This window comes from Anolis sagrei, chromosome 4 (assembly GCF_037176765.1).
Source record: "Anolis sagrei isolate rAnoSag1 chromosome 4, rAnoSag1.mat, whole genome shotgun sequence".
Lineage (NCBI taxonomy): Eukaryota > Metazoa > Chordata > Lepidosauria > Squamata > Dactyloidae > Anolis > Anolis sagrei.
In genome coordinates this window covers 136,169,215-136,181,649 of record NC_090024.1, presented here as the reverse complement: position 1 = coordinate 136,181,649, position 12,435 = coordinate 136,169,215, and the positions used below count along the sequence as shown (strand labels likewise).

Below are 12,435 nucleotides of genomic sequence, written 5' to 3'. Positions count from 1 at the left end.
ACATCTCTAGTCTTCATCAGTTGTAATACAACCTCTTCCTCTTGGATTTCAGGGTTTCTCCTTATTAGGATGTGACTCAGTTACTTTAATTGATGGACTTGACATATTAGCATTGTCTAGATTTTGTCTTCCTTATTAAGGATCCACAAGGATTTCCATCCGACTTTAGATAACTAAAATCTGGATTTTCCTACAAGTAAACTCAGTGTTTACTTATAGGTTGTAGCTTGCCATCTTGCTTGAATAATATGGATCTTTTTTTTCTGTAGAAGTACACTTAGCCAGGCCACCTCATGCTGTGATTGTAGTCTTCAGAGTATAGGCTCAGTCCTTTCTAAACACAGCAGAGAAGAAAAAAGGCATTTCTAAAGCCTTATTAAAATCATAGCAATGTATAAAGGGCAGCCAACATCAGCAGCTCTAAAGACTCTTGATCAAATTTTGATTTAGAATCATAGAGTTGGAAGAGACCTTGTGGGCCATCCAGTCCAACCCTTGCCAAGATGCAGGAAAATCACATACAATTTTATTTTGCATATCTAATTTTGGATGTTATATTTTTGGCCCATGGATTGGATGCCTAGCATTTTAAAAAGACAATACAGTTATATATTTATATATAGACATTAACTTTTCATGGAGCAATAATAGAGCAGATTGCATATGAATTGTAGAATTCGATTAATAACCAGCTAAGAAATGAATACTTTTTTCTAAAAAAAGGAAGGAAAAATTTGTGCTGTTGATACCAGTTGTCACAAGATGTCGCTGCCCACTTAAAATGGAAATGCTCTTTTGATAAAAGGATCAAAGCCCCTCCCAACTCTTCCAGCAGAAGCAGACATTGAGAGAGACAGGATGGATCTAGCAGCATAACAACAGGATTTTTCCCCCTCAGCTTTGAATGACATCACTAGAAAGTGGATTTAATTTTTTACAAAGCAGGGATAAGACCTGCCACCGCCATGATTATTTTGTTCCAGTGTTGGCTAGCAAGAAATCAGCTATTGCAGTTGTTTTTTTTTACCATGTCTTGGGAAATGGGAAATGGCCAGCTCCATTATTCTGTGCCCGAGGAAGCTCAGCATGGCACCTTTGTGGGCCGCCTCGCTCAGGACCTGGGACTAGAAGTGGATGAGCTGGTGCCTCGCATGTTCCGGATGGAGTCCCAAAGCCATGGAGACTATTTAGAGGTAAATGTCCAGAATGGGATTTTATTTGTTAATTCCCGGATAGACAGGGAGATGCTGTGTGCCAAGAACCCTTTGTGTATCATTCACCTGGAGGTGATTATAGACAAACCTCTGAGGGTCTTTCATGTAGAGGTGGAAATTAAGGATATTAATGACAATGCTCCTATATTTCCTCAAAAGGAACAAAATATCTTGATTTCAGAAATCAGAATGCCAGGATCGTTTTTTCCACTGGAGGGAGCTTCTGATGCTGATATCGGTTCCAATTCTCAGCTCACCTATACACTAAACCCCAATGAATACTTTACTTTAGATGTGCAAAGAAAACATGATGAAAGCCAATCTTTAGGATTGCTTTTAAAGACCTCTCTAGACAGAGAGGTCAGGGCTACTCATCACTTGCTACTCATGGCCAAAGATGCAGGGAAACCAGAGCTCAGTGGCACTGTGCAGCTGGTGATTTCTGTGCTCGATGAAAATGATAATGCGCCTGCTTTTAACCAGTCAGTGTATAAGGTCCAAATGGCAGAGGATGCTCTAAGTGGGACATTAGTGATGACATTAAATGCCACTGATTTGGATGAGGGAAGCAATAAGGATGTTACATATTCATTTCAGAACCGCGTGGCTCTTACATTAAAAAATATGTTTACCTTAAATTCTGTAAGTGGTGAAATAAGAACAAAAGTAAAATTGGATTATGAGGAAACTCACCAATATGAGATTCAAGTACAAGCAAGGGATAAAGGGAGTAATCCAATGACTGGTTATTGTAGTATTGTGATTGAGGTACTTGATGTCAATGACAATGCCCCTGAGATGTCACTAAAATCTCTGTCAGTACCAGTGCCAGAAGACTCCCAGCCTGGGACAGTGGTGGCCCTGATCAGTGTCTCGGATCGGGACTCTGGAACCAATGGACAAATAAGCTGCTTTTTGCATCCCCCTGGGCTCCCCTTCAAGCTAGTGTCTACCTTTAAGAATTACTATTCCCTGGTAGTGGCTGAACCCCTGGATCGGGAGCAAGTGGCAGAATACAAACTTCTTGTAACAGCTCAAGACCACGGGATACCATCATTGTCAGCCACCAGCAGCCTGGAAGTACCCATTGGTGATATCAATGACAATACACCAACTTTTGCACAATCCACTTACACAGTTTTTGTGAAGGAGAACAACTCACCTGGTGCTCATATCTTCACAGTCTCTGCCTCAGACCCAGATATGGCTGAGAACGCCTTGGTCAGCTACTGGATAGATGAGAAGCTCTGGTCACTCTCTAGCTACATTTCAATACACTCAGAAAGTGGGAAACTCTATGCTCTGCAGCCCTTTGACTATGAGGAGCTAAAGCTTTTGGAATTCCAAGTGAGCGCAAAGGATGCAGGGCTGCCCTCTTTGCGTGGTAATGTGACAGTGCAAGTCTTTGTGATGGATGAGAATGACAATGCACCTGCCATATCTGTGCCACAGGAGACCCCTCTCCTGCTGGTGGCCCCTGTGATGGCTGGGCATGTCGTAGGAAAAATTCATGCCTTGGATGCTGACTCAGGCTACAATGCATGGTTACGCTATGAAATGCATTCAGGGTCCAATGGTCCTTGGAGAGTGGGATCGTACAGTGGTGAGATCAGTACTACTCGCATCCTTGATGAGGGGGAAATTAGTCAGAATTTGCTGGTGCTGGTGAAGGATCACGGCAAGCCAATGTTGTCAGCCACTGCCACATTGAGTGTGTCACTAATGGCAAGCACCCAGCTTATACAGACTGATTCCCGCCTTCCTAGAATGGGAGGAAGCTCAAAGCCCTTGGTGGACAATGTCAACATCTACCTCATCATAGCTATCTGCACAGTGTCCAGCTTATTTCTGCTTGCAATTATAGTTTACATTGCCTTACGATGCCAATCCCAGGCAAAGGAAAACATGATGTATGGCCCCGGCACAGCTACACTGGTATGCGCCAGTGAAGTTGGTAGCTGGTCCTATTCAAATCGTCACAGTCACATCCTGGCAGGAGTGAGTAGTGAAGCTGGCATCAAGAATGACCTCATGGTTTTCAGTCCCAACATTCTTCCTCCTCCAGGGAGTGAAAATCAGGAACAAGTACTTTGTGATTCATCCATACAGGTGAGTCATAGATTTTGAAGATCATTTTGTCATATGTAATTGTATCATTGTACTCTTAATTTCTGCTACCAGTAAGAATGATTGCTAGGATGTTAGGAAAGGTAAGGATTTTCCAGTGTTAATATTTAAATGTATATAAAAAAGCAAAAACATAAAAATTGCTACAACAAAACAATTAGCAGTAACCAATAATTAGGTAGACCACATACTGAAAGAGCTGGGCAAATAAATTAATATTGGCTTGGCACCACATTCATCATAAGATGAGCTCCCTGGAGAGGATGCTTCTTAGACAATATGCCACATTTGAGAAGTCTCTATGTTTGATCTTCTGAAGACAGAAGAGGAGAAGGAAAGTTCTGTGATGAAGACCTTAAACATATGGTTTCGAGTACTCTGGAGTAATAATGTTGGCCAAGTAACCAACACAATTAAAAATCCATAAGATTTATTGAGCCAATTACATCTATCTGTAATTATTGCTACCCTGAAGTTGAAACTAAGGTTTTGCTACAGTTCTGTTTTATTTTACAATGACGTTTGTGTAAATCAGAAACATAACCCTTAAAAATATCAATTTTCAGAATAAGAGCAATAACCAGTATAGCCAACAACAAAGAGGTAAGCACCAATTAAATCATTACAAAGCATTATCAGCACAAGAATACAATTTTTTACCCATTACTCATGCAACTGATTTGTAAAACTATTAAAAATTATAATTGAACATATGTGAGTTGTACATATACAAAAGCTGAAAAATGGTTTCCAAAATGGTCAATCCCATTTCATTTGTTAGTCTGGATTATGCACATTTTACTCACAAGATAATGAGTAGAGTCATACTGCTGTCCTAATAAAAGGTTTTGAGCACATTATGGGTGTCCTTGTGTTGACTTAGGGATTGACAGGGAGGATGCCAACATCTGAAGAGATCTTCTACATGACTGAGACCCTAAGATAACTGAGAAGTACAATAATCTGGAAACCTCATGCATGGACATCCTTTCTGTAGATGACTACAGCATTCAAGATGTTCCAATTGTGTGTTTGATATTGGGGTGGGTCATTGGTCAATATGTGAGTAAAGCAAAATCTTGATATCCATATAAAATCCAAAGACCAGGACTTTTAAAATCATATTGATCATGCTTAAATATATTTTATTAATTTGATGTTAAGCAATGTATTTTAACTTCAAACTGAAAGTAAGAAGCAATTCCAATTATTTTGATGTTATTTGATACTTACAAGGCTTTTGATAGACTAGAATGGCCATTTTATTGGGAGAATTTTGGAAAAGTAACAAGGGAGAATATTTGAGTAATTGTGTGGTTTGATTCTATAATTTTTGGAGATATAATAATCAATTTATTATGATTAATAATTTTTAGAACATATTTTAATCTAACGAAGTACTTGTTAGGGGTATCTATTTTCTCCTACACACTAGGTTTACATTCCTTTTTCTCAAGAGTTTATAGAAGACAGAGATGCTGCTAATAACCAATACAGTACTCACAGCCATAAATTTTCCTTTTTTGTTGATAATGTTCTCTGATTGACTGACTCTGTATGCAGAATATTTACAGTATAATATTAAGCTATAGTAAAGTGGATATAAAGTGAATGTAAAGTATCAGGATACATCGTGTGTGAGAGTGAATTATAAGGAGTAAACATATCTAAAGGACAGAAATGCAATTTCCTTGTAAATATAATGTGTATAAATATAAGTACTGCTTGAACTTTTCCTGGCTCATATTTGGTTAGTTCACAAATCTGTCCAGCTATTAACTCTACCCCTCTAAATTTCAAGAAATGTCTTCTTTTTAAGTTCATAAAATAGGAATACAACTTACTAGCAACCCATATAAACCCCAAACTCATTAACTTCTCATTTTTTACTCATTGTGTGGTACTTGAGCAATGCTGACATGCTGCACCAAGTTGAGAAAATTCTTCATGTTTGCCGACATCCAGAGGGGTCGTGTAAATCCCACTGCTGATGGATCTGGATTAAACATGACAGATATACTGAACATGATATAATTTAAATGCTAGCTGAGTTTGGGGGGTATTGATAGGGGATCCAAACCAAATTTGGCAGACATACCTATCATGGCCAATTTAAAATATGGGCATTGTCATGGCTAGCTCAGATAGCAAGGATGAAGAGTTGCTTGATGGGCCAGTGGAGGAGCAGCTCCTAGCAGTCTGTTATGCCTACCTTAGCCACGGCTGAGGATGAGCCCTCAGCTGAAGCAAGTATTTCACAGCAGTCTGTGCTACCCTATTGGGTGAAGCTGAAGCAAACTTAACCCTTAGTTTTCAGAAGGGTTAAACTAAGGCCCCTTCCACACAGCTGTATAAAATCCATAATGAACTGGATTTCAGTGTGGACTCAGATAACCCAGTTCAAAGCAGATATTGCGGATTATCTGCCTTGATATTCTGGGTTATATGGCTGAGTGGAAGGGCCCAGACTCACATCCTTAGAGCAGGGGGGTTTGCAGGTCTTTTAGGTTTTCTGAAAAATGCTCACTACACAAGCAACTGCTAAGTTCTTGACCCAGAGCTATCAATCTAATTAGCACCAACATTCTCATGTTGCAAACAAGGTTGTTATTTGATCAATCATGATCCAATGCCTGTTTGTTTCTGATCTTGGAACTGTCTGTTTGGTTTGACTTCAAATGAATTACGATTTCAGCTTCTTGGACTTTGGATATTGGCATTGGCTCACACTTCCTTGTTGTTTGGGTTTTGTACTACTGATTTTGAACTTAACTTGTGGACATCCCAGCTTGATCTTCAAGGATTCTTGTATCTGGCTTCTTGGTTTTTGACTGCTGACTGTTGACTCACTCACTTCTGCTGTTTGTTTTGGAATGAGCTTCTGATAAAGCCAGTGTGTATGCAACAGCTGGGTTTGGGCAGAACTGACAAGCTGATGGGACTTGTAGTCCACCCACATCTGCAGAACTATGTCAATCCCACAGATGAGGGAGGGATTGAAAGAGGTTGGTGGGAGTTGTGGTCCACCTACATCCAGAGAGTCGTATCAATCCCACCAACAATGTATTTGAACCAAACTTGAGAGACATACCCATCACGATCCAACTTAAAATACCATTGGCAACAAGGAGAAATAATAATAAATAATGTAATTTAAAATCCAGAAAATCCAGCCACATCCAGAAAATTGCAAGAGTTCCACTCATGACGAAAGGCATTTATGTCTTCCTAACCCATCAGATGGTTCACCCTACTTAACAACTTGCATCTCTTGACACCCTTACCCCTTCACTACATGGCTTGGGGACAATGGGAGTTGCACCCTGTAGTGAAATCTACCTTTTAGGCGACCAGGCCGAAGCCTGAATATCAGTGGCTTTCATCTGGGAGGACAGGCAGCAGCAGTAGGAGGAGTCAGGCCGACTCCTGATTGGGTAGAGCAATTAGGGGAGGAGTCGGTTGAGAGAGGGAAAAAGGCTGTCAGTTCTTGACAGAGAGAGAAGTGTCTTGACATCCGACACAGAAGGATAGGATTTTAGGAGAGGAAGCTAGAGAGAGTTCTGACAGGGAAGAAGAGTTTTTAAAGTGAGCCTTAAGGTTAGGGAATAAGGTTGAGACAAAGGCTAGGGTTTTACTGAGTTGAGAGGACCAGTAAAAGAGAGTTTTGTCTTATTAAACTTAGGAGAAGTTTAAGATACCTTATTGCCCTGTGTGTGAGACAGACAGGAGTCTGTTCTCTAAGAGATACTGTTTCTATGAATAGAACAGTGTGTTTAAGGAAACTCACAGTTTTAAAAGCTTTTTGGTCAGTAGAACTAACTGTTTAATTCAACTAAGTCTCTGCAACTAAATTACGCTTCTGTACCACTCATTCTATGAGTAGATGTTTGTTTAAAGCTTAATAAACTTTTTCTAGTTCACTTTTAGCTGGTGTAAGCCTCAGTCTGTCAAGCACTTTTAAAGTCCAGTCAGCCAGTTAAGAAGTAATAGAAGAACCCAGGGCAAACACACCTTACCTACAACACATTCACACCTTTGGTTCCTCAGACCAAGAAAGCTGAGGTGGTGGTGGCTAATACTACCAATAACATCGGTCATTGATATATTCAACTTATGGTCAGCTAATTTTATTATACACCCCTACAAAAAGCCTGACCCGTCTAATAAAGTAAGAGCACACCTTCATCTTCCACCCACCCAAATATAGGGCTAGGGGGAGTTCAGCACAGGACAGATCTGGAGCTGATGGGAATTGTGTATCTCATCAGATCTGGGAGTAATCAAAGTTACAATTGGACAAGTCTGAACCTAATCAGGTCTTGCACCCCGTCAGCTGTACATTTTTTTTTTATAAATGGTCCCATTATATGATTATGAATTTTCTAATGGGACCATTCATAAAATCCAAAATCGGAGAATTACTATTTCTAATAAATAGCATTACAAAATATCGAATGTGGGCAACACAGGGTACATAAACTAGTCAGAAATAAAATCGGTTTACAGACGAGACCAGAGATTTCCAGATATTATTTCTGCCATCCAGAAGCAGCCATAGATGATGACTGCAGACAAGCATGGACATAAAATGGGCAACTGAGAAATAAGATGACAGTACCATTATAGCCTGCTAAGGTTTACAAAAATGCAAGCCATCTGAAAAAGAACAAAGTAACTGAATGAGGTGGCAAGAAGGACTGGGTATCCTAACTATCCTGAGAAGAGTGAGACATGCTCAGTAGTTGTGGAAAGATGATAGCTGGAAAAGAAACATAAATGTGGGCAATAGAATGAAATGGCTTGCTGCAGAAGACCACAGCTGACTTGATACCACACTCTCCAATTAGTAATTGATAACTCATTGCAAGGAAACAGTACATAACCATTCACTGATGAATTGTAACAAATGCAAGGAAAACCTTGCAATATTCCTTATTTTGCATTGGGCATGCAAGATATGGATGTCTATTGTTTGCAAATGATAATAAGCCAGTCTTTAAAAATATGTCTGAAGTAAGGTTCAGATTGAGAGATCTAATGAAATACGAAAAAGGAAAAGTCAGTATCTAGAACAAGATATATGAGTAGGTTCTCTCTCTCTCTGCCTCCCCCTTCCTCAGAAGATCAGAAAAAGCAAAAATTGTCAAACAATTTAGAGCTTTCTTTATGAATGAAAAACTGGCAATAGGAGAGACATAACAGCCTTTTAAGTAACATTGATTAAAGCCCTTGTAACTCTGAAATTAATCTTGTGCATTTAAGCACAATTGTCAAGTGCAATTAACACAATGAACAGCTAATTCTAACTGCAAACTAAGTTTTATGAGATGTTCATTGACACTGGCCGAACAGGAAGTTAACACCAAAAAGTGGTTATCATGGGCTTTAAGGATTTGCATGTTTTCAATCCAAATATAGATTTCTGTATTTTTTCAATTGTTGACATTATCAAATGATCTGAAATACAGCAATACACACTGACAAAATATCTACAAACTGAATCTTGAAAGAAAAATTTAGCCTCCTGGAGATGATATCAACCTACCAATCCTTTTCTTTGTACCTGTTATAAATGCAAATGCAATGTGTGAAGAAAGCAGGGTTTTTTGCAATACAGCTTCTGAGGCGTAATGATGTCACTTTTCTTGGTACCAACAACCTAACATGGGTCTGAGCAAGCACAATGCCAAAAAGTTAGATCCCAAAATATTGATATATTATGCTTTATTGCAGACTTCTTCCAAGATTTTCAGAGTGGTGTATAGGTTCTCAGCTTTCTAACAAACAAATGGTTAATCAAAAATGGCATTATTGAAAAAATGGATGGATTAAAAAAATTGACAATAAAAATGTAATCTCCTAGAAATAAAGCAAACATTCAAATAGTTGGCAAAAAGTGGAAGCATGGTATTGTCTGCACTTCACATACTCACTCACATGGTGGAGCAATGGCTTAAATAATCTCTGAAACCTCAGAATACAGCTCTCCTCCTTTAAAAAATGCATTGAAAACGTCAGCAGACATCCAGCTGCATTTACAAGATCTATAGAAATTACTGTCAGAGATGGTACTCCCTGGTGTTCTTGACATTAGCTGCATCTAAAACAAGTATTTACAAAGCATCCTACTTGCAAATCTTCATGGTTATTATGCGGATAGACCTTTTGGTGAGGAAGCAGCTGCTGCATCTGATTCTCCTCCACACAGCCTGGGAGATGGGGAGCGGCCAGCTCCATTATTCTGTGCCGGAGGAATCCCAGCATGGCACCTTTGTGGGCCGCATTGCCCAGGACCTGGGGCTGGAGGTGAGTGAGCTGGTGCCTCGGATGTTTCGGATGGAATCCCAAGGCCAGGGGGACTATTTCAGGGTCAATTTGCAAAATGGGATTTTGTTTGTTAATTCTCGGATAGACAGGGAGGAGATGTGTGTCAAGAGCTCTTTGTGTTCCATTCACTTGGAGGTGATTGTGGATAAACCCCTGCAAGTCTTCCATGTGGAAGTGGAGATTGCAGATATTAATGACAATGCTCCTGTCTTCTCTGTCACTGAGCAAATATTGATTATAGCAGAAGCAAGGTTGTCTCATTCTCCTTTCCCACTGGAGAGTGCTTCTGATGCAGATATTGGGACAAATGCTCTGTTAACTTACAGGATCAATCCAAATGATTATTTTAAGCTCAATGTAGTTACAAATGAAGATCAAACAAAGTCAGCTGGGCTTGAATTAAAGAAAGCATTAGACAGAGAAGATGTTTCTGTGCATCATCTAATGCTGACAGCCACAGATGGAGGCAAGCCAGAGCTCACAGGAACAGTCCAGTTGGTGATAAATGTGTTGGATGTAAATGATAATGCTCCATTATTCAATCAATCTGTTTACAAAGTCAGAGTGCCAGAGAATCTAGTTAATGGGGCTCTCATAATTACACTTAGTGCAACAGACTTGGATGAAGGGAGTTTTAAAGACATTGCTTATTCCTTTAGCAGCCTTGTTCCTTCCAAAGTTAAAAGCATCTTCCAAATAAGTGACAGCACGGGTGAAATTAAGGTTGTAGGACCATTGGATTATGAAGATACTAATTTGTGGGAAATTCAAATTGTAGCAGAAGACAAAGGCAATCCTCCTCTGACTGGACATTGCAAAGTTGTGATAGAGATTTTAGACATGAATGACAATGCTCCTCAGCTATCACTCAAGTCCTTGTCAGTGCCAGTGCCAGAAGACTCCCCTCTTGGTATGACAGTGGCACTGATTAGTATCACAGATAGGGATTCTGGAGCCAATGGACAAGTGAGTTGTTCCCTGTGGCCTTCTGTATTCCCCTTCAAGCTAAAATCCACCTTCAAGAATTACTACTCTCTAGTTCTGGATGTACCCTTAGATCGAGAACAAGTACCTGAATATGTACTAGTAGTGAAAGCTTGGGATGAAGGAACTCCATCACTATCAGCTAGCAGTACCTTGACAATTCCCATTAGTGACATCAATGACAATGCACCTGCTTTTGCTCAGCCCTCCTACACAGTCTTTGTGAAGGAAAACAATCCACCTGGTGCTCACATCTTCACAGTATCTGCCTCAGACCCAGATATGGCTGAGAACAGCCTAATCAGCTATTGGATAGATGAAAAGCTGTGGTCACTATCAAGCTACATCTCAGTACACTCAGAAAGTGGGAAACTCTATGCTTTGCAGCCTTTGGACTATGAGGAGCTGAAGCTTTTGGAGTTCCAAGTGAGTGCTAAGGATGCTGGCCTGCCTTCTTTGTGTAGCAATGTAACAATTCAAGTGTTTGTGGTGGATGAGAATGATAATGCACCTGCAGTATCTGGGTTGGAGGAGAATCCGATCCTGCTGGTGGTCCCTGTGACAGCTGGACATGTTATGGGTAAGATCCGTGCCCTGGATGCTGACTCAGGCTACAATGCATGGCTGCGCTATGAACTACATGAAGCAAGCAATGGACCCTGGCATGTGGGGCTCTATACTGGTGAAATCAGCACTACACGGAGCCTGGATGAATCAGGGAGCAGTGGTAGCAGCCAGAATTTTGTGGTGGTGGTGAAGGATCACGGTAAACCTGTACTATCAGCCACAGCCACAGTTAGTGTCTCACTTGTGGCAAGCACTCAGGCCATTCAGGCTGATGCCCATCTTCTCAGAACAGGAGGGAACCGAAAGGACCAGGTGGAAAATGTCAATGTCTACCTAATCATTGCAATCTGCTCAGTGTCCAGCCTGTTTCTGTTGGCAATTGTAGTATACATCGTCCTGAGATGCCATTCCCAGGCAAAGGAAGCAATGGCATATGGTCCTGGCACAGCAACACTGGTCTGTGCAAGTGAAGTGGGCACCTGGTCCTATTCAAATCGCCACAGCCACATCCTGGCAGGAGTGAGTGGGGAAGCTGGTGCTAAAAGTGACCTCATGGTTTTTACACCGAACATTCCTGTCTTTGCAGAGAATGGGAATGTTGGGAATACAAAGGAACTGGTTGCAAGTTTATCTGCAGAGGTGAGTTACATATATTCCTTAAAATCACTGAAACTAACACTCTTATATTCTTTTTGATGTGAAAATACTGAAGAAAAAGATAGTATTGGTGAATACGGCAATTGTCTAATGCAATGTAACTAGATAGTTAACACAGTACATAGCTCTTTATTTATATTAATTTTTGCCCTTTTCCCCACCTTTAGACCTTTAAAGAGTATAACAAAGTTAAAACAATTAAGCAATAAAACTCAGGACTTGTGATGAAAGCTGGTGAAACGTATTGCGGAGAAGATGGAAAGTTCAATGGGAGTGAGATGGTGAGATGGGAAATGGTTTGATTATCAAAATGGTCTGTTGTACTTACTAGGGAGCTGTCTAATAAGTGATTGAATAAAATGAAAGTTCAAAAGACCATCAACAAATAAATCCATGAAATCCCAAAGTTCTACTCTACTCTAGGAGAAGAATTCTTCAGAGGTTTTGTCAAATGTTTTACTAGTTTAACATTGTCAAAGTTCCTGTCCAACTACATGAGGAATGGCAATGAAATCTAGATTGTCTCCCCCCATTGAGTCATCATCCTTGAGTGGTGGTC

At 40.2% G+C, this 12,435-nt stretch overlaps 1 protein-coding gene across 3 annotated transcripts in view; it reads left to right on the top strand.

Moving 5' to 3' along the window:
* The window catches only part of LOC132774262 (protocadherin alpha-C2-like), a 271,043-nt gene that overhangs the window by 21,812 nt on the left and 236,796 nt on the right, over window positions 1-12,435 (top strand). Inside the window, exon 1 of one of the 3 annotated variants that reach the window (XM_067467734.1) lies at window positions 1,222-3,323. The exons of 1 other annotated variant lie outside the window; for it this stretch is intronic. In XM_067467734.1, the coding sequence (XP_067323835.1) occupies window positions 1,245-3,323 (2,079 nt within the window). In that variant the 5' untranslated portion in view covers window positions 1,222-1,244. Of the gene's footprint in view, window positions 1-1,221; window positions 3,324-9,434; window positions 11,859-12,435 lie in introns of those variants that run through there. One more of the 3 variants, XM_060774174.2, reaches the window with a different exon arrangement.